This window comes from Hippocampus zosterae, chromosome 13 (assembly GCF_025434085.1).
Source record: "Hippocampus zosterae strain Florida chromosome 13, ASM2543408v3, whole genome shotgun sequence".
Lineage (NCBI taxonomy): Eukaryota > Metazoa > Chordata > Actinopteri > Syngnathiformes > Syngnathidae > Hippocampus > Hippocampus zosterae.
Window position 1 is genome coordinate 14807035 of NC_067463.1, and position 22243 is coordinate 14829277.

The following is a 22243-nucleotide window of genomic DNA, read 5'->3' on the forward strand; positions in this document are numbered from 1 at the left end:
TTTTATTAGCATCTCGTTCTCAGTGATGAGTTCATTGCTGGATGTGTTCACAAATTCCAGCAGAATATTTTGAAGTGGAAACACCAAAGTGAATCGAGTGATCTTAGCTCTGTGTGCAATGCACTTTTTTAATAGGATAGTGAAAGCTTAATACCTTAAATAATATATTACCAGATTAATAATAGAAATTAGGCCACTGGTGGGGTAGTGGTACACTCACCTGACTTGTGTGCACGCACCATGGGATCATTTCCCATTCAGTTATGGTGTGCATGTGGGTGTGAATGGACGTTTGTGCCCTGTGACCGATTGGCGACCAGTTCAGAGTGTAGTCTGGGATACTCCCCACAACCCTGTTCAGGATGAATGGTTTTGAAAAGGGAAGGGAAATAGAAATCACCTTTAATTTCCAATCATTTGCCTGGTGGATTCAATTCCTCCTCGGTGATGTGAATCTGAGTGCGAAAGGTTCCCCGATTGACCCCCGACCAGTCCAGCGGGTCAACTTTCTGTTAGAGGTGTTCATTTTCAAAGTCATTTTCCTCCAGTAAACTGCGTTTAAAAAAGAGTCTACCTGCCATATTGGGGGTTTTTGGAAAATGACATCACAGCCGCTCAAAGCTCAGGTAACGACAAATCCAATCGTGCGTGTTATACGGAAGCGTGTATCGTTCACTATTTCAAAAGAAATCATGCTAACTTGATCCCACATGGTCAGTCGGCCTTTCGCAGCTTCCTAAGAGGAAGGTGATTGTCAGAGCGCGAGCTATGTGTCCTGCGCGTGCACGACACGCTGCGCACAGACTGCAAGTGAAGAGAGGTAGAGGGAGGGAGAGAGAGAGAGAGAGACAGAAGAGAGCGAAAGAGAGACAGAGAGAGAGAGCTGATATTCGTGGTGACAGCGAGCAGCAGCGAGCACATAGTTTAGACGAGCGGATGCGACAAGGTAGGCACGGAGAGAACCGAACAACTCAACACGACTACACAGCGTCGACGTGATGCCGTTTTGTGTTCATTTGACGGTGCGAGGCGGACTCTGCGGAGCTCGACCTGACGTCGTTTTGTTTTGTTTGTTTGTGTCCGCAGATGCTGAGCGTCGCCTTGCTGTGCGTGTGCGCCGTCGTCCTCGGACGCGTCTCGGCTCGTTCCAACAGCGGCAATTTTTTGGATGATAAGTGGCTCGCTGGAAGATGGGATAAATTCAGAGATGTAAGTCACGTTTGACCACCAGTACCCGCCTCCCCTCCCCCCATTGTATGTGCGCGCGTGTCTGTGTGTGGATAGCGATCACGCGCTGCTTTTTGCGCCTAACGGGCCCGTCGTTGGCGTGTGTGCGTGTGTCAGTCGCACGCTTTGCGCTGGATACACTGTCCAGACAATGCACATGACCCTCTCATGTGTGTCATTTATTTCCAAAGGATTTTTTTTTTTTTACACAACACACACACTTAATTGTGTACAGGATATGAGGCTTGGATGTTGTCTCTGCTTTGCATTCATGTGTTGTTTATGTCACAAAATGGCCAATTTGCACGTTGCTACTAAAGTGTGCCATGTCTCCTCCGGAAGTCTATTTAAAAGAGTGTTATCTGGCATTTAGTGGTTTCCTTCTTCGCCCTCTATCAAGGAGTGAGTGTGTTTGGTTCATGGTGCTCTTGCTTCAAATAACAGGCTTAAAGTAAGGTGCTGTCAGCCACCATTACCTCGGCATGCCGAAGGCCACTTAGTGCTGCTGCTCATTGTCGTGGCGAATGGCATCTACCCTCTCATCATTATGAGCTCGGCTGCAAAGTGGCCTGCCAGGAGATTCTGTGCTGGCTTCATCACCTAAAGCCCTTTTTTTGGCATTGTACAAAAAAATGCCAAAAAATACAGGAAGCGATGGAAAAAAAAAAAAACCTTCATCGCACCATTAAACATCAGCGTCTCTATTTGTGCAGAAATGCTGGGAAACACTAAAAGGGTGCAATACAAAAGCAGCATTAAAAACAATTTTATTAAAACATTTTATTCAAACGATGTTGTTTGTTATTCTGGTTGCATATTGTGGATCGTAGAGGAACAACTAACCATGATTTTTCTGCTATGGCAAATATCCAAATACGGTGAAAAGTTGATTTAATGGATATAACAGACATACAATACTGTCCAGTCCACTCAAAATGCTCTTGTACAGAGGTTGGCGAAAAAAAGGGGGGGGGGGGGTACCAACAATTTTGTACTTTATTGGGTGAGTTTAGGCCACGATAAAAGTGCTTCACATCATCGGACAGTTGGCTTTAACAGATGACCCCTAACACCACTGACTTCATTAAAGCAACATTTCACCATATACAGAATCCAGATTTAGTTTCCCAGTTCAACATTTAGTTTGTCAAGGTTGGTCGTAGAGTTTAAAGGACTTTGGAGCCGATCACTTGTGATGTTGTGAGACATGCCGAGGCTTTGAAGCGTGTATCAAGCTCTGCGTGATTTTGGGGTGAAGCCGAAAATGATGAGGTGAAAAGCCTCGTTAGTAGCATTTAGTTTAGCTCGAGATAGTTTCGCTGTACAAATGTAAACACTCCTGCGAATCCTTACCAAAAAGTGGTTGTTGGTGAAGTATGTAACAAGGCTGAGGTTTAGCGTAGTGGCTTTCAAATTAGTGAACGTTAGATGTGTGAGCTTGATCCTCAGGCTGGACGCATTATGGTGTTGTTGTTTTTATATTGTAGTTTTCACTATTTAATTTCTTCAACAGTGAGGTGTTTGTGTTTCAAGGAAAGTGAGTCCAATAACAATACCTAATATATCATATTAGGCCTATTCACTTCATGTTGAGAAATTATTTATTCATATTTTTTTTTGTCATCCGTCAATGCCAAGAGTCAAAACAGAAGCGAAAATCATCTTTGCATTAGCGCATCACACATTATGTGGTTAAGCTGTCTGTAATTCTACACCTGGCCAGCAGGTGGGTTCGTGTGCACATGAAGCTTCAAGAAGTGAACCCATTGCTCGAACCAAATGGCTGAAATTCAAACAAAACTTCAAGGGGCTTCGTCACACCATAACTACGGCGATCATCAATTGAAACGTTTTTTTTTTTTTTAATGATAACCAATTACCTGTCCCATCAGAAAATTGACCAATCTGTTTAATCGGTTTTTTTTTAACTGGGTGACAGAAAATGTGGGTGAGGAGTATTCATTCACTCAGACCACGTTGGCAGATTTTTTTGTTTTAGCTTTTGTCGTGCATTCAGTAGCATTAAGAGGGTACATGGTGGTGTACATGATGGTTAGCTTTGACAATGCATTTCTGGGTACTTTTGTAAAAGACTGCAATGGATCAAACTTTCTTTGTATGTCATGTTGTGGCCAGTGAGTGGAGAATGCTGTGGGTTTTAGGTGGAGTATATGTCTCTCGCCTCCAGACATCAACAATGATCAATGATTCGGACTTGCTCCCACTTGCTAAAAACATCGTACATGCACACAACCGTGGTTGAATAACAAGCCTTTCATTCCCATCAGTTTTAATGAGGGTCTTTACCTTCCATAGTGCATGCATGGAGTTGACTGTTTCTCTGAGTCCTCACTCCTGACATATATCATGTCGAGGAGACAAAGAATATATACTCTGTAATTTTCTCCCTGGTTCATATGTAAAGCCACACGACTGACTTGTTCCTTTTTTCTTTTTTTTTTTTTACCATGTCTGTCACACAAAACCGTTTAGGGGGAACCATGTGTAAGCCAAATAGCAACTGAGATTGTGTGTGATGTGAAACAAATAGTCGAGTATTTAAAGACCAGAGGAAGATTCTCTCTGGTTGTGTTCAATCAATCTTTGAACTGCATTTTCAGTAGTCACGTGACAGCGTGCGACGCTCCGGGAACTTCCTGTTTACATGAATCACAGGACTTACCCGCAGATGTCCCCAACCAACCGATTCACACATAAATCGAGTGTTAACAAGCTATGTAATTTGTCATACTTGAAGTAGTTAACATTGGCAAATCATCATTTTGATTCTGCCGTTTGAATTGTTTACGAACAGGATGGCCCACTTGCAGTCAATTGAAAAGAGATTCTTCAGCACATCTTCATCAGACCGATTTGTCTTAGCGCATATGCTGGTGTTCTACGATAACCTTTACTTTAATCTGATTTGAATGTTATATTTTAAGCATATACCGTCTGACTTTTATCTTTACACCCATAAGTGGGCCTCATGCTAAGTGCACAAGATAGGATCTTGGCCACTGACTTAATGAAAGTCCTGTTGGGAGAGCGCCTGGGGCTCACCGAGCCGCAGCTCAATTTTTAGACTTTGTAGCATCGAGTTCAGTGATTAGCTGTTGGGTAAGGTTGGGAAAAACCCGAAAAATGAGGTGTGATTGGGCGCGTGCCATGTCTTGTCTTTTCGTTGGAACACATTGTTGCCGCTTTACTCAGAGTTTTAGGATATGTATTTATATCCCGTGTCTTCATTTCTGGTACGATGTTCAAGTACACAAAGCAAAATACAATCACAGTGTGACAATTAGGCTTATACAATGTAATTATATTTATATCAGATAGTCACAAGATGCCCTTTTAATCTGTTCCGATGTTTTGTAAATGATTTTTAATCAGATATGAGAATTATGATGATTCAGTGATGTAGCGTGCGGTGTTTGAGGTGCTCAATCTAAATCTGAATCCAAACTGTGTGTTGACGGCGTTGTTTGGTTCGTCCTACCTGCTTTGCTCTCCTCGAGTCGGTTCATGCACCCTCCGCTCATTTAAAAGGGAGCCAAGGCACAGCCCAAAACCTGGTGATTTTCAACATAGTAACATCATTGGAACGTCACCTCTTTACTTCATTCATGCCTTAACAAACATGATCTTGGTCTGTAGTGTCCCAAAATGGTAAAGTATGATAATATAACACCACTCGACTGATACGTGAGGTCTGTTGTGTGGGGCAGGTTTGGGCAAAGTAAGGCCTGGGGCTAAGCTCTCTAATCTTAAATCCAATTGAGCATTTGTTACCTTAATTAAGCCATTTTATTTTCTTAAAAGTGGTAATGGATGGATGGGTTTTTGCTTTTTAAAATTCTGTTATTTGATTGTTTTTTGATTGTAAATAATCAAATAATCAAATAAAAAAATCAATCATTTCACATATGGCATACCTTTATTTTTTTAATTAATTTATTTTTAGTTCATTGGCACAGTGCACATTAATCAACACAAAAACAAACTGTGTAAATGCACCAGATTTGGCATAAATGCTCATTTTCGGCCATGGTCCGAAGGCAGGTTTCTAAAAAATATTTGCTGATTTGATTTTGCTGTAAAAACAAATACATTTCTTAATTACTAAAAGAAAGTATTTCACATCCACATTTTAATTTTTTAACCTCATCTGTGAATGGGCTAGCCTAAACTGTTTGTCAATTTTAAAAACAAAAATCAAATATGTTCCTTGAACACAAAAGTTTGTCCTCTCCTGGTTTAGAGGGTGCAAATATTTGACCATTGCACGGCCGTGGCAACCCCGTGCTGTATTACCGCATTGATTTGTTACTGTTCAGCAAACTCGGAAAGTTAAAGAGTAATAAAAACTTTATGTGCCCGTTCAATCTTTTCTTTTCGTCCCCTTTAGAATACAGCCATGAAATGTATTTCCACTTGTATTTAGGGTGGGGGGGATTGCTTTGTATTTTAATGTCCTTTGTGCAATATGTCCTGTACACTTTAGCTTGTGGAGGATAAATGATGCAAAGAAGGTAGAGTCCTCTAGGCCTTTTTTTCACTTCAGAGGACCTCCTTGTTGAGGTGTGCATGCGTCAGTAAATGTGTGTTTGGTACAGTGAAGACGTGAGCATTTCTCTTGTTGAACATTAAAATGGAGAATAGAGAGGAGGAAGCCATGAGGGTGCAATTAGCAATGTATGGAGCAGGGTGCGGGGGGTGGTCTATTCTGTACAGTGTAGGGTAGATGAAAGCAAAGGTGATAGAAGTGGTTATTATCATGCAACATTTTTCTCGAGCACTTAGTGTATCACAAGTGCAAAAAAGATGAGGGGAACTAATAAGCCTTTTGAGTCACAGTCGGTTTGACTGTGTGCATTTGTGCAAACGATGAGAGAAGATTGTCGAGTGAGAGAGAGGTGGAAAGGAGATGGAGCGATAAAGTGAACAGTTTCTATATTTAGACACTCAGGAAGCAATTAGATCATCCATAGTGGATTTGGGGTTCTCTGTGTTTCGGCAAACGCAGACACTTTATTGAACTGTGTTTGTTTGCGTGAGTTGCGTTCAATCCATCAAGGATTCAGACCAAGGGAACTTTTTGTTGTCATGACTAAGGTCCTGGCCCCCATTATGCAAAGTTTTCCTCATTCACATCTCAAATAGGTGAAAGGAAGCTCACAAAGCACACAGAAGAAACAAATATGATCCTTGCTCACTTGACTTCATCTCTTCATGATGTAATACGATGACCTTGTCGAGGGAAACGATGAGAAGTGCAGCGACACCAGAATAGGAGCTGAGGAGGGGGGCAAGAGTTACCCCCTCTTGACATCACAGAAGGGAGGGCACACGAGGGAAAGAGGAGGATCATTTGACATTAAAATGTCATCCTTTGGAAAAAAAAATGAAATTCACAAGCACAGCATGTATTCACTGAGGCGCAAATGACTAGCATTAGTATTTTTACGCTTATATGTAATATATTTCCTCGTAAGTTGTGACGTAAGTCGTAATAAGATGATTCTGTCACGTTTGCGAGGTAGGTGGAGGACCCCAAAAAGTTGGAAGGCAGGAGGAGTAGGGTGGACTGAGCAAGATGTATTTCACAAAAATACAAACAGGAGAACGCTGGAAACAAACTAACTGATGTATACAAACAAAGGCCTGAAAACTAAAGGAAACCAAAGTCGCAAGAAAAAAAACAAACAAAAAACCCAAAAGCCTAAGACGGAAACAAAGCATGACAGGGGCACACAGACACACACACAATATTCCAACAAAGACTGACAGAACCCAGGGAACCAAATACAAGCAAAGTGACGAGACAACGTGAAACACCTGGACCAGAGACAACGGGTTAAGGGAGCTGATTGGTTAAACACAAGGGACCCGGATGACGAGAACAGCAGAAGTGCACAAGGAAACAAAACCAAATTTAATCGAAAAAAAAACCCCATAACAGATTCCTTCTTAGTCCGTAGTGAGGAAATACACAAACTGTATAATACAGATGCAGAGAAATGAAAATTCTTGGTCGAAAAGTCACAATCAAAAATGCGGAACCCGAGGATGAAAACTGAAAGAGCAAAAGAAATTGGAATATCTTCAAAACCGAACAAGAATTTCCTCGGCTATGTTTTGTTCCCGCACAAGTTTGATTAGGTGTCGAGGCCACCATGATCAGCCAGATTCTTGTAAAGGGATTTTTCATTTCAATCAATCCATCGAAAAATAAGGGAAATGAGGATAACAAGAATCTGCATAAATTTAACACTACAATGAATATCAAACTGAAATTTTCAATGGAAAATACCCTGAAAGCATCCTTTGAGTAAAGTAATACAACGCCGGCGTCTGTTTCAGATTTTACAAGCAAAATACCGTCTGCAGCCCTGCTCTTGCTCTCTTTGGCGATGCAACGTGATTGAACAAACATTCTGTTTTTCTGTTCTCCTGAAAAGTGAAGATTTTGGAGGCCGATGCCGGCGATAATGTGCATGTGGAAAGTCATTTAAATGCAATAAAATACAGCAAATAAGATTATAATGACGATTATTTCTTGCCAACATTTGTATAATAAGTATCATGCATCAAGTCGTTAAAATGCAGACATCCCTTCTGGGGCGTGATGGAAAACTTTTAGACGGAAACCAAAAGTGCACTCTTAAGGCAATTTTTGCTGGCTGCTTTGTCGGTTTATCCCTGTTCTATTGTACTATGAACTCAAGTGTGGTAGTAATATTGTGCACCCTTTTAACATTCTGATAATGATACAAGCCCAACGACAACTGTGAACTGTTGTAAGCAATTCCAAAACACAAAAAGCTTTCGAAATGCTTCCAACAACCACGCGGGATGACGCTCACGTAACAATTAAACACTCAAAAGTTGCGCATGCGCAGCAAATGAGTGGCCAAGTCACACGGGTCAGACGGATCAGGTTGGACCGGACCGTTTTCAACTGAATGAGAACCCGGTGGATGTGTGAAAACTGTGACAAAAGTTTGAAGGCAAAATAAAACGTCACACAAAAAGTGAGCTTCCATTGTACCGTCCAAGCTTTTTGTTGGACAGCAATCAAATGAAAACATTCGGTAGTACGCCAAAGAAACGAGGACTTCAGAGACGTTCTTTGGAAGAAAATCCACCTAATTTGACCACATTATTAAGTCATTACATTACAATTAGATGTGCGGCTTTCAGTGGAGAGTTTCATTCGTATATCGGAGGGACAGGAAAAAAATGCGGTTTAAAAACTTGTGTCTGTTCTGCCGCACTGTTTAATGTATTCCTTCAATATCAGCGTATTTCCTTCCTTTTCTGTTTGATTTGCGCGCCCTAGAAGAAAGTCACACAAAAGCCGTTTGTGCAGTCTCAAAGAGGATTGTCTAATAATAGTCATTTCATGTTCTAGTTCTGATGGGGACGAGCCCGTGTCATCAAAGTGCATGAATGTGTATGAAACATTTGTTTTTGGCTAGTGTTTCATAAGGCGGCTCCTGCTGATTAATCGCATTACGTTTAGATCACACAGTTAGTCACAATGGGGGGGGGGGGGGCGGCTCTGATTTCCAGGTTGTGTTGTTAGTCACTGCTCATGCTTGGTTCGACCTTCCAGAAAATGAGTACACGTTAAATACGTGCATACTTTGTTGATTTGACACCTACAACGTTTTGTTTGGTCTTGAAATGCTTTCACAAATTGATTAAACAATTACCTTGTGTTTAGCGTACATCCAACGGTATGTGCTTTAGTTATCCCCAAAAAAAATTTGGGGGAGGGGGGTGTTGGCTGTTTGATGAGATTCCTCTTTGCTCCGCTCACGTCAGAGCATTATCTTTGCTAAACACATGCATGCCCTGAGCCGTTGGTGATTGATGCTTACCGACACTTTCATCCACCACGTTTCTCTGATAAAGAAACCACTAACAAAATGATTTCCTTTTTTCCTCTCTATAATGCCTTCCCTGAAGGAAGTAGAGGTTTGTATAGCTCCTTTCCTTGGCATTGAATTTGTCATGTGCATATGCATGGATTTGACGTCTCTTTTAAACCGTGTCCTTGTTGACCTTGTTTCAGGAGCCGGGAACATGGACGCCATCCAAGCCCTTTGATCAAGGTCTGTGTCAAGGGAATAAGCGACATTATTTTGAACAATCCTGTACAGTTCCATGTACATGTATATGTATGGACAAAATTGCCTTAAAATATAAATCCAGATGTTTTTGCCCCCAAAACTCCCAATTTTCAATCGATTTCAATCGAGGACGTAGCCCTTCAAACACAGTCCTTTAATACATGTTGTCATTTTACACGTTTGACAATTAAACATCAATAAATGAAGAAAAGTATTCTGCTTGGGATTATTATGGAACAACCAAACTGTCACTGATCGGAACAGGAATGAGTAGCGCTGCTTCTAAACAAAATGAATCTTTCTCCCTGAAATTGTGAACAGTCATTTATGAATAATATGAACAATATAAAGCATTCCAGGTACAACGTTTAATGTCAAGGAAAGCCCGTCTACAAAATGAGGCCTGAGTCATGCATTTCTCTGATTGGGGACCTTTGGGAAAGAGAGACATTTCTGTCGTGTATTGGAAGTTAATTCCATGTGGCTGTAATATTTAGGGAACTTCGAGGCACTCTTCGTGTGAAGTCACACCACCGAAAGTAGTTGGTTAAATTACAATAGATTGCGACTCGACCAGAATAAACTCAAGGGAAGCGCGGAATGCATTTAGATAAGTTGTTATGGGGATGTTCTGAAGTTCATTACAAAAGCTACAACCACCATTAAGGCGGACCAGCGGGTGGATAAATGATTGCTTTTGCTCCATATAAACAGGTGCCGCGGCTTTGACAAAGTTAAGCGCAATCAGCTCTGTAATTGTTTTCTCTTCTGTGCCACAGGCTTTGGGTTGAACAATCTTTCGAAATACTGCGCAGCAAACTGTTTGTTGCTCATTGTCTGACACGGCAAACTCAAATTGCACATGACTGGCAAAACAATCGTTCTTCCAGTAAATAAATAAATCTAAGTTACACCCAGCCCAACCCCTCTCCCCAAAAGACATTTACTCTATTGATGAAATCAATAAATCCCTAATATTCATCCATTGATCAATTTCCTGAATTCCTTTATCCTCACAAGGATCGGGCGGGCAGGAACCTATCCCAGCCGTCTTCGGGCAGTAGGCGGGGTACACCCTGAACCGGTTGCCAGCCAATCGCAGGGCACACACAGACTAACAACCATTCACACTCACACCTGGGGACAATTTTGAGTGTTCAATCAGCCTGCCATGCATGTTTTTGGAATGTGGGAGGAAACCGAAGTAGCCGGAGAAAACCCAAGCAGGCACGGGGAGAACATGCGAACTCCACACAGGAAGTCTGGAGCTGGAATTGAACCTGGCACCTCAGCACTGTGAGGTCGATGCGCTAACCACTGGTCCACCAGGCCGACTAAAACCCTGATATTTAGGACAAATTGTAACATGCATTTAAGAGTTTTGGCAGCTGATACTAATTTAACCCTTTCAGGGATAGCGGTTACTACAGTGGCCAGCTTATCATGTTATCAGGTTACAGGGTGCATGAAAGGGTTGAAGTTATATTACCAAAGGGGAAATATTAAGCCAGTCCAACAGGGAAAACGTGTCCACTGGACTTCACTATCACAATGTGATGAGTTTAGACTGTCTATTCAATCAGTCTTTTTGTTGCTCTCTAGCTCTAGGTGACATTTTCTCAATTTTTCTGGTAAAAACAGACGCCAAGGTAGATTTCCAGTACCTGCTCAGCCTGGGTTTCATGCCTGCTGGGCTGTTAGCATGAGGGTGCTGCAAAGATGGTCATTGATTGATCAGATTAATCATCACCACCACATTCCGTTAGTATGTTTGAGCTCTAAAGTCTGTAAAAGAAAGAGATACGAACATGCTAGCTTTCCGAATACTCCCGAGGCCTGCACCCTGCAATATACAAGCCGTGTCATTTCTTCTCTCTTTTTGGTTTTTGTCAGCAGCTCGAGTTAAGTAAACTCACTCCCAGACAAGTCCTGAAGTCACTCACATACAACACTCCATTTGTGACTTTGCTTTTTGTCCCATCACATGGTGACAACAATTAATAAAACAATCTTTTTACCGTCATATTTCCTTTTAATGCGTTTTATTGTCTTTGTACAACACAGTGCTGTTGTTCTTCATTCAGAACGCGCATTAAAAAAAAAACGATTGTGGTATTTTATGGCCGCTGGCAGGATTAAAGTAAGTTGAAAAGAAATGAAAGTCTCTAATTTCTCATCCACAGTTGCGCTGGCGTGCTTATCTAATGAAGCGAGCCAACATGCTTGGATAGAAAGACTTAATGAGAATCAAGAGGAGCCGCTGCTCAGTCACATGCACTTCGTTTTCTCGCAAATTGAAATTTACTGTTCCTCACAGTGGCCGTTTGTCATCCGACAGACGACTGGCTCGCCCCCTTTTATCCTCAGGCGACTGATCATCTAATAAAAGTATATGACAATGGAAACTTCATTTTTTATACCTCCAGTCACCTTGATTCGCCATTGTAATAGAGAGGGTGATAAATGCATATTCGCATCCCAGCCCACTGGGACATGAGCACATAAAAGTCACAAGTGTAACCTCTAACACACCATATCCACTCTGGACATGACAGGGAAACAATAGTATTAGAGAGTGCGTTGGAGGATGGAGGCTGTGTAATCTAGCAAAGCTGCTCAGGGATTATCCTAAGGTTCTTTAGCCGAGAGGTCGCTCACAAACTGTTCTCGGATCAGAGCGGGGCCTCAGATCCTCTCCGTACACGTCGTCGTACGTGGCAAACGCAGACCCGCGATCTGTGGCGGCCGCCTTGCGCTTATACCAATAAAGATCACACCTTCAGGCTAACGCTCGCATTTGAAATCATCTTTCCTAAAATCTGCCCGCAGCTCTCGGCTGCTAGCAGATGAGTGCAATTAAAGAATTGTCGCACAAGCCTGGCGCGCAGCTAAGGCTGATGTGAGGTCAGATGTAGCGTCTATAACTAGTTCCGTCTGTTTTTAGCGGCAAGGACGCTTACGGTATTACGGCTTTAGGTTCGGCGTGAGACGGACATTAGTGGCTTGAATTAGCATGCGCAAACAGATGTCTCCCACATATCCATGTAGCTCGAAAGGATAAAAATGAAAGTACTAGCTTTGACTAAGGAATCGCTGACACATCTCGGAAAGAACAAAACGAACATTTAATCCTCGGAGATTATTCTCTCTGTGCCCCCCGCCCCACTCCGTGGTTTTTTGTTTCTAGAAGCCCTTCTAAGAGCCACAAACAGACTGCAAATATACACACTTAAAAGCGTTCTCTTTGTGTATGTGCAGGCCTTGATCCCACCAAAGACCCATGTCTGAAGATCAAATGTGGCCGCCACAAGGTGTGTGTGGCTGAGGACTATAAAACAGCCACTTGTGTCAGCCAGAGGAGGGTTAGGTAATCAACACACACACACACACACACACATTATTTATGATTTGCCCTGACTTCATCGCGGCCCGTTGTGTTGTCTCCTCACTTATTAAAGCGGCAGGAAAAGCGCTAAGACCAGAGGGCTTTTCCTATGTTTGCCACTGCTCTACTGGTTGCTCCGCTCCCTCGTGATGGTGACCGTTGAGTCCAATTACCACAGTACTGAGGCAAAGCTCTGCCAAGTTATGTGAATGGGTCTTGAATATGGGTTTGTTGTACGTGTTTGGTGGGGACACTGCAAACTGGGCTGAGGACAGCAACGCCACGCTGACCTCAATTGCCATTCTCGGCCACCGCGATACCTTGCCATGCACAGAGATCTCACCGGAGAAAATTGTCACACACAAATCTGTCATCCGAGGTTGTCAATGCATCGTTTTCATCATCGTGTTCATTTTCTCCAGCTTTAAAGACGCCAGTTTATACCAGAGTCCCGGCTCCAAATGCACTCCCTGCCCCGTGGTTCACCCTTCTCCTGTTTGTGGAACTGATGGTCACACCTACTCCACCAAGGTACCATGGAGTGCATTCAACAGTATGGCAGAGACAAAATAACTATATCTGAATTTGCATGCATGCATGGGGATGATTATTATTACTATTGTTATTATTATGATTATTATGTTTCAAATATTTGTACCCTTGGAACTGTGGGCTCTAAATTCCTGTTTCAACGCCAGTGCAAGTGAAGAAAAATAATGTAGGCAGGAGGGGTGGTGCTATAGTGTACGTTGTAACCTCGGTAACATCAAGTTTTCCACATTGAGAAGACAATGAACAGAATCCTTTACAATCGATTACATTTCATGCCATGCCTAATTGTGACCGCGCTGTAATCATGACACAGTATTTGTAAATAATAGTCCTATTTATCAGGAGTTCTCTGCAATACCCATCCCTTGTACACAAACTAAATATTGTTGGGTTGAAAGATGGTAGTCACATGAGTTTCCTCAAAATGTGACTCACGTTTTTTTCTCCTTCTACGGTTTCATTATGTTAGTGCAAGTTAGACTACCAGGCATGCATCACTGGTAAGAAGATTGCTGTCAAGTGCCCTGGCATGTGTCCTTGCCCTGCTCAGCCTGAAGAGAGCTCTTCGGAGAGGAAAGGTGAGACACACGTGCACAAACACACACACACACACACACACTAAGATGGATATTGTGGTGCATGATCAGGATGAACAGGCAGATGATATCCTGGCCCCTTTTTCAAGCTCATTGATCACCTGAAGTGATTCCGTCGCCTCTTAGCCACCAAAGGAAAGGAGCGAGGCAATAAAGCAGCATCATTAATCATGACTGTTGTTCTCTCTCAGTATGCAGCGAGTCTGAACTCAAGGAGGCAGTGGGTCGACTAAGAGACTGGTTCAGAGTGCTACATGACAACGGCAACCACAAGAGAGACAAGATCCAGAAGAACAGTGAGTTGCGACATTAAAATATACCGCAACATCTATATATAATACATACACACACACACACACACACACACACATATGAACTTTGATTGTCCGCCCCTTTCAGAATTTGAAGTCGGCGCATCACCTGTATGCAAAGAGCCTCTCGGATGGATGTTCTCCCGCCTGGACACAAACTTTGACCTCCAGTTGGACCAATCAGAGATCAAGAGCCTCTACCTGGACAGGAACGAGCCTTGCTCCGACGCATTGTTCAAGTCATGCGATACGCACAGCGATAAAGTTATTTCCAGCTCCGAGTGGTGCACCTGTTTCCAGAGATACACAGGTAATACATATCACTTGTAAGAATGTTGCTGTTCTGATGATGATGATGATAAATATACTAGCATGAATGTTCTACATCCTGTTGAGCTAGTATTTACCAACCCACATTGAGTCAAGGCACAGTTTACATTACATAAATCCCACGGCGCAACAGTAAACAAATATGTCAATGTATTGTGGAGACTAAGGCCTTGTTCAGACTGTCAGTCAAAACCAAATTTCAGCCCATCCAGATTCAAAGTGGATGGCTCTTTTGTTGTCTGAACAGTCACAAAGCACAAGAAATCCGAAGACGGCTTGAAACCACATTCAGGAGGGACAGGATTAGTACAGAATGTGTCTCAGTCTGTAGAGCTCCAAACACACCAAATGGTTATGACTTTCTATGACATCACCCTATGCGATGCAAGACCTAATCCACCAGATGAGAGAGTGCCAATCAGGGATGTACTCGGAGCAAACTCTGGTTGGGTTCATATTTTTCGAAGGCCAGGGATGAGGGTGGTGTGATCGTCGACTGCGGGGTCCATGTTGCAAACGGGGGCCTTCACGTGCCTGAACTTAATCGTTGATGTTGGGAGGCGGGGGGTCATGAAGTGCTGAGTGGTGATGTCAAACACAGAATCCCGGTGTGTCATTAAAAATAATAATAATCAGCACGACACTGTAAAACTATGCCTTAGATTGGAAGTCCCTTCTGCAGAAAAAAACACAGAAACACAAACAGCACAACAATAGCAAACAAATGGGCAAAGTTCACATCAACAGAACCTTTTCAGTAAGGCAGATGTGTGATGTTTGTCACCAAAGTCCCTCTTGTTGCCTTTCCAGACTCTCCCTGTAAAGCTGAGCTGTCATCCATCAGCAAGAAGCAAGTGGGAAAAAAGCTGCTCGGTAAGCCCAAACACACCCACGCACACATGCATACGTAGTACACTTATGCTAACACCAACGCTGCTTATCTGTTTTGACTCACATCTATCAGGCCAGTACCTGCCCTCATGTGACGAGGACGGTTACTACCGTTCGCACCAGTGCCACAGCAGCAGCGGCCAGTGCTGGTGTGTGGATCGCTATGGCAACGAGCTGGCCGGCTCACATACCCATGGCCCAGCTGACTGCGGTAGGTAGAAATGTGAGGGAATTGAGTAAGGGAACACAATGAACCACGCATGGGGATATACAGTTTGGAAATTGTGAAACGTGTTCACGCTTAGTTAAGACAGCAGCAAAAATAGCTTGAATGGGATAGACTGCAGCATGCCTGCGACCCTCGCGAAGGTTAGCGGATTAGAAAATGGATGGATGGCTTTGTTGAGGGTCAATGTTAGTGATGGGAAAATGAAGCTTCAAACTTGCTTCATGAACCATTTGTATTGTTTGACTCCTCTAGATGACACTCTCTGTTCAACATTGGGATGAAAGCACAGTGACTTGCCAATTCCTAAACCCGTTTATTTAAACCAACAGTGCCATTTAGAGGTGTCAATCCAATAACTGGTTCATGAAGCATATTGAAGCTTTACCATCACTGGCTAATGTGCAAACAGAAAAATAGACAAAAATCAGGTGGCATACTGCTGCATCAAATTTGTTAAATCAGTGATAGGACAAATTAAAATCACACATTTTAAAAATCACAGGATTTCTAAGGAGCTAGCCGATTGATTGGTCAAGCCCCATTGAGACTATTTTGACTGTGTCTGTGCCTGAAGTCTGTCCCTTATGCACGCGGCAGCTAGTTTGCTTCACTAACTAGAAAATAAAGCTTAAATAATTGATGGAGCTTCTTATACACCTGCTCATTTCTTGGCTGAGCGGCTGAGCTTCAGGGAGTCACGCTACCTGCGAACATTGTTTTCTATTTGTTTCTCGTGGAAGATTGCTTTCATGCACAGAAGCACAATTTAGACAGACACTTGTGATGTTTATGGATGGTTCTCTGTTTTTAGGCGTGATTTTAGAGTCTTCGGGAGATCTCGGCAGCGGAGACTCCATGATCACCGAAGACGATGAAGATTCCTTTGTCCTCGATGAGCAGGCTGGGCTGGACGATGAGGAGGACGACGATGACGACGATGATGAATATCTGTTGTAATTTTAACGTCTTCTTTTTTTAAGAAAACAAAAAAAAAGAGAAACTGTTTGTTTGGTCAAACTGCACGTTTCTTGATGACTTCCCTGGCAGATATTTCATCATACTAACAGCCTAAGGACTAATCTGTGTTCTCTTTGTTTTTACCTATATAAAAAAAAAAAATGATGTTCCATTTTTCTTTTAATTCCATTTCCTGACTATAAAATACTGTTGGTTAATGGCATTTGTTGCCTCGAGTGCCGTTGCCAACAATGACAGCCAATCCAGTGCTTTGGATGTGGTCACATGTGCAAAAACCTCCCTTTTCATTGGACACCCGTGTCCTCTTAGTGTGTCCTGTCCTTGTACACCACTCTGAGTGTGTTGATGCCTGAGGCGCGCTATTTAAGAGATTTCCCCCCCGCCCTCCTCTTCTTCTTCATCCCTCGCTCTCCTGCTCCTTATCTAATGTTCCTGTGTATAGGTGGGATGTTGATGATGTAGATAAGAGAATATTGCACTCTTTCGGTTTCTTTTCATCTCCCATCGTAACTGTAACTGTGTGGAAAAACAAGATATGGTTCGGACACGCTTCTTTGTTGGAAGAGTTGAGACATAAACATAGCGTTCAGTGTTGGAAAACTATATATATATATATACAGTATATAAAAAAAATCTAATCATCTCAAAAGGCTCAGCTACCGATTAGTGCTTAGAGGGAGGGAAAACAGCCAGAGGCGTTGAGGGTGAAAATGATGATGTATTTTTCTAATCCATTGTTGGATGATTACAGAGGATTTGTTGCAGCATGTTCAACTGCTGCGTGATGTTGCAGCAGCCAACTTCAAAATAGTGTGTACAGATTGAAGCGCGGCTAGCAACAAATCACATATTGTCTACTGAGCTTCGAGGGGGGGAAAAAAAACAAAAACAAAAAACATTCTGAACAGTAGATGTTATGCGTTTTTTCTTTTTGAGGAGTCTCATTCGATTTGAATAGAAATGTGTTGCACAGTAAAAGAACCACAGAGCCATGCGAGATGGTGGAAAGGTGAAGGTGTGCCTTTTTCTAGTGTGGACAGGTGATGGACTGAACCTGACTTAAACTGAGGTGATCGTGCAACGACGTGAGAGGAACTTTACTGTCTGGCTTTTCTCGTACTTCAGCTGCTGTTCTCCTTTCTTTCGTAGGATTGCTAAGACGTAGAGAAGCACACAAGCTATTTAGGGGCTTAAGAGTTTAAATTCAGCTGGATTTCCACAGGTTTTATACAATATATTAGTAGACTGAGTCGGGAAGATTATAAAAAATGGTGGCTGGGACGGCTTCAAAGAGATTGAAAAAAGTCTTGATTTGCATATGCACTATCCTGCTATAATGACCAGTAAATTAGTCTAAATGCATATCTGGGGTCAGTTTTACATTCATTTTCGGGGCATAGAGGTCCACGAGTTAGTGGACGCAAACGTTTGGTCAGCCCTGGGTGCTGGCAACCCATACCTCACCACTGTTCTCAAGTAATATTGTTGTATTTTGTGTAGACATTCATCGCCTCCCGCCACTGCCCCGTCACCAAAGAGATTTATCAGTTTCATTCGGACCACGTTCCAAATGTGCACTCAAGATCTAGACGTGGGCCAGAAATGGTATCCCTTTCTTCAAGTATATTGTTTTTCCCCCCCACATAAAACATTATGGGGGGTTTTTGACATCGTCTACTGTATGGTATCATGAAGAAAAAAAATGCCAGGTGGCTAATGGGACACATTGTGGTCATCTGGTCATTAAAGGGTTTGTTTTCAACTAGGTTTCAATATTTCTAACGTGTGCCATCTAAAGTAAAATGTGACCCTAATAGTTCTTGGTTTGAATCTCTTAACATGGAATTCCACTTTACATCAATAAATTCTGATAAATAATTCTACTTGACTAGTTTAGATTAGACACTGTAGCTATTCTCAAATCGGTCGTCTTGGTTAGCATCTAAGGCTTCTGGCCATACAGATGCTTTTCTTTTTTTTTCTTTTTTCTTTTTACAGTGTAATTATGATTTGCTGAAATAAAATGCTATATTGACCTTTTTTTTTTATTTTTTTGCTCCTGAGTCCTTTGCAAGCGCATTCCGATCCCCTCATTGTTTTACTTCCCCCCTGACTTTTTTGTTTTGAATAGAGGAAAAATGAACCTTCACACTTCAGACATGTCTGCGGTTGAAAGGAAATAAGGAACGTGCCGCTATCAGTGAGAAGTGAAAAAGCATCACATGTCAAGTTGATGAAATATACAGTCGATCTTGTCCTGGAAACAAAGTGATTCCAGTAAGTGGATGACGAGGACGCTTATGCATAACTTAAAGCCATTTTGGAAGTGTGGGGGACAAACCGCTTGTTTGTCCGTAATGATATGTGTGTGTGTGTGTGTGTGTGTGTGTGTGTGTGTGTGTGTGTGTGTGTGTGTGTGTGTGTGTGTGTTGAGCGGTATCACTGCATTATGTAGGAGAACAGCTTAATATTTGATGACTTATAGTCACACAAACGCTATACGGTGCATATACACACAGAGCAGGAACAGTAGGAAGCAAACTTCTAACATTGCAAATTTGGAAATGTTAAGAACAGGATACTGACCTAGAAAGTTTGTTTCCAGACAAGACGCAGAAACTATCATCAAAAGTTATTTGTGTGTGCATTTGCTTATATTCATCACTTGTGGGGACAAAATTCAAGGAAATCTTAGAATAGAAATGCAAAGCTTCACATGAAGGCATATGTGACTTTGTAAGCATAAATGTATTTATTATTATTATTTATTGTATTGGCAGTAGTAAGCTTTGTGGAACAAAAACATGAAGCAACATGCATCTGTAAGAAGACAATTTTGGACACATATGGCACTACGTTGACACTTGCAGAGGCACAACAAAAAGAGGTCACTGCTTTTGGAGTTAATCAGCACATTTTTTTAAAAAGGGTTCTATACCATCTTAGAAGTGTGTTAAGCCTGAATAAATGCATCTTATATTGTGGTCATGCAAATATTATTTTTTAGTCTCAAGGTTTCCTCTTGATCTCATCTGAAAATCATCGACCGCGCTTCAACAAGCACTTGACGTGTCGTCTGTAAGTCCCCCCGGACCTCCTATCCACTTTTCTTGGGACATGAATGTGACTTATCAGCTGAGCCACCAGAAGGGCTGCAGTGGCCCTGGTTTCAGTGTGGGGACCAAAAATCTCCTTCCAAAAAACAAGCACAGTTGTGACATTTTTCATTTTTCAGTGTTTTGTTGTGTGTGTGTGTGCGCGTGTGCGTGTGCGTGTGCGTGTGCGTGTGCGTGTGTGTGTGTGTGTGTGTGTGTGTGTGCGTGTGTGTATTGCCTTGGCAAGCACTACTGAGTAAATGTCAAATACTCATTTTAACTTTTGTCCTCTCCCTGTATGCACAGCCTGTGGAAATATGCATAGATGCAATCTCAGAAGCCCACTTCCACCCAGTTGTTGGATGAGGGCCAACAATACAAAAATGATCTATGGAGACTGAAAGTTGAAGCTGTGATGGGAAGTGCCTCAATTTGCAGGAAGCACTTTTGATGTTCGGAAATTAGGTTTCTTGGATAAACAAGGGACAGTGACCTGAGTTCAGCTTTTCCAGTCATTTTTTTCAAAGTTAAGTTGACTTTTATGGTGATCAACCAGCCCATGCACTTATTGGAAAAATCCAATAGGTATGTATTCCTGACAAACAAAGAAACAAACACATGTCAACAAAAACAGGAAAACAAAAACACTTTTCACAAAACGGAACATAGTAAAACTCCATTACGATTATAAATTCACTAAAACTAACTAGAGCGAATATGTTTGTTTTTGTCTGTTAATATCATATCTTGCACTTAGCAAATACGCCATTAAAAAACTCATACTAAAACTAATTAAATGAACCATTTAAAAAAGGAAAAATCCCCCAAAGAACTAACAAATTTGCTATGAAATATTAGTTAAAAGTAAAGGAAATTAAACATTAAAAAAACAACTATTTAGTAAAATCCCAAACTATTATAACCACAACACACATACAATAGAAAAAAGAGATGGGGTGGGGGGGCAATCATAAAATACTTTATAGTCACCAATAGCTATCTTCAAAGATCTGGTGCTTTTTCACATTTTTTTACGTGCCATTATGGCAACCAAAATTCATTGGGTGGGTAGCTCATATTGATGACATTTTTCTTTGTTCTATACTCAGCCGGCCTCACTATTTTTATGTTTGCAATGCTCTTTTCATTGCGCAACTCTAATTGTTGAAAAAGTTCCTGAGCTCTGAGCCGAGCTGCTGAGGAGGCAGGAGGGCTTACTTTAATGGTCACTGTTAGTCAATACACTGGAACACACACATGCACACAGGAAGCTCATGTTACTGTGGATGCATCAACACGCACATTAGCAAGTGTGACAGCCAGGATAGATTTAATACAATACAATACAATACAATACAATACAATACATGCTGATTTATATAGCGCTTTCACAACAGCCGCAGCTGTAACAAAGCGCTTTACAAAACAGTTAACATAAAGTAAAATAATAAACACAACACATAACATATAACACGGACAGTCGTGCAGTCCTAACCACTTTTCCGTCACACGCTTTGTTGTTTGAAGCGGTTTGAGATGAAAGAGGAGAGAATCAAAGTGTCCTTTAACCAGTGGATCAGAGACGTCATGCTCAAAATGTGCACACGTCGGCTACAAGCTAAGTTTCAAAGTCAACAAGAAGCTGTAGCATCCATTGACGAAAAAAGAGATTGGTTCACTTCTCCTGTCCCATGGAAATCCATTTCAATTCCAAGCGGCAACTCACGGTTCCAAATACGCATCGGCGCTCTTCGCCAACGCTCCTCTCTCCTCATCCATGTTGTAAGGTGTCCTTGAGTTTCTAGAAAGGCGCCCACAAATAAAATGTATTATTATTATTATTATTATTATTATCCTCAACTTCAGCTGCCATCCATCCAGCCGCACCAACGCCGACTGTCCAACAGCGCTGACATAGCCACTGAACAAATCGGGGTTGTGAAAAATGCTGCCCATTACTGGCGCAAAAAACACAAGCGCCCCAGGTCTATCCAGCACCGACAGTCAATGGCGCCGACATTCCTCCCAATCAAAATCTGTGCTGGTACAGGCGTGCTGCCGAGAAGGCGCAACCACCAAGCACAGATACTGCTCCTTTGACGAATGTCGTGGCCAAAAAGCGCTGAAAACAGTCCATATCAGGTCCACACAATGAAACAACAAACAACATGTGACAAAACAAAAGACAAAAACAGCAAAAAAGAACAAAAAAGAACAAAAAAGCAAGGCTCTTGAAGAGCACTTGCCAAAGGCTGCCTACTCGGGCACCATCTTGGGAAAAAAAAAAAAAATGGCTGTAAACTATTCACCAATTGAAGCCGGCCTTGTTTTCTTCAGGTTTTATTTATTTCATCATCTGCTGTGTTGAGAACACACCACATGATGAACACTGCTTGTCTGCAAAATAAATAACAGTCGGTAAAAACCCAACCATATGGTGACAGGCAGCCATAAAAATCACTCGAGAGTGGTGAAAATAACGATACTGTGCTGTATAGTATGGTGCCTGTG

The 22243-nt window shown here is 42.0% G+C and overlaps 1 protein-coding gene and 1 long non-coding RNA gene across 3 annotated transcripts; both read left to right on the forward strand.

The window, feature by feature from the left end:
* Positions 1–784: 784 nt before the first annotated feature.
* On the forward strand, positions 785–18677 carry spock3 (SPARC (osteonectin), cwcv and kazal like domains proteoglycan 3). 2 transcript variants are annotated; one of them, XM_052085008.1, is made up of 12 exons: positions 785–946; positions 1087–1218; positions 9308–9347; positions 12624–12732; positions 13173–13281; positions 13772–13880; positions 14090–14194; positions 14298–14519; positions 15350–15412; positions 15504–15641; positions 16471–18007; positions 18049–18677. In XM_052085008.1, the coding sequence occupies exons 2-11, from the start codon at positions 1087–1089 to the stop codon at positions 16614–16616; spliced, it is 1173 nt and encodes a 390-aa protein (XP_051940968.1). In that variant the 5' UTR covers positions 785–946; the 3' UTR covers positions 16617–18007; positions 18049–18677. The 2 variants fall into 2 exon arrangements, with proteins under 2 accessions (XP_051940968.1, XP_051940969.1); XM_052085009.1 differs by having other exon boundaries at positions 786–946; positions 1087–1209.
* A 2697-nt stretch (positions 18678–21374) lies between these two features.
* On the forward strand, positions 21375–21811 carry LOC127613855 (uncharacterized). Its single transcript, XR_007966341.1, has 2 exons — positions 21375–21514; positions 21614–21811. It is a non-coding gene; the product is annotated as an uncharacterized LOC127613855 (long non-coding RNA).
* The last annotated feature ends 432 nt before the right edge of the window (positions 21812–22243 follow it).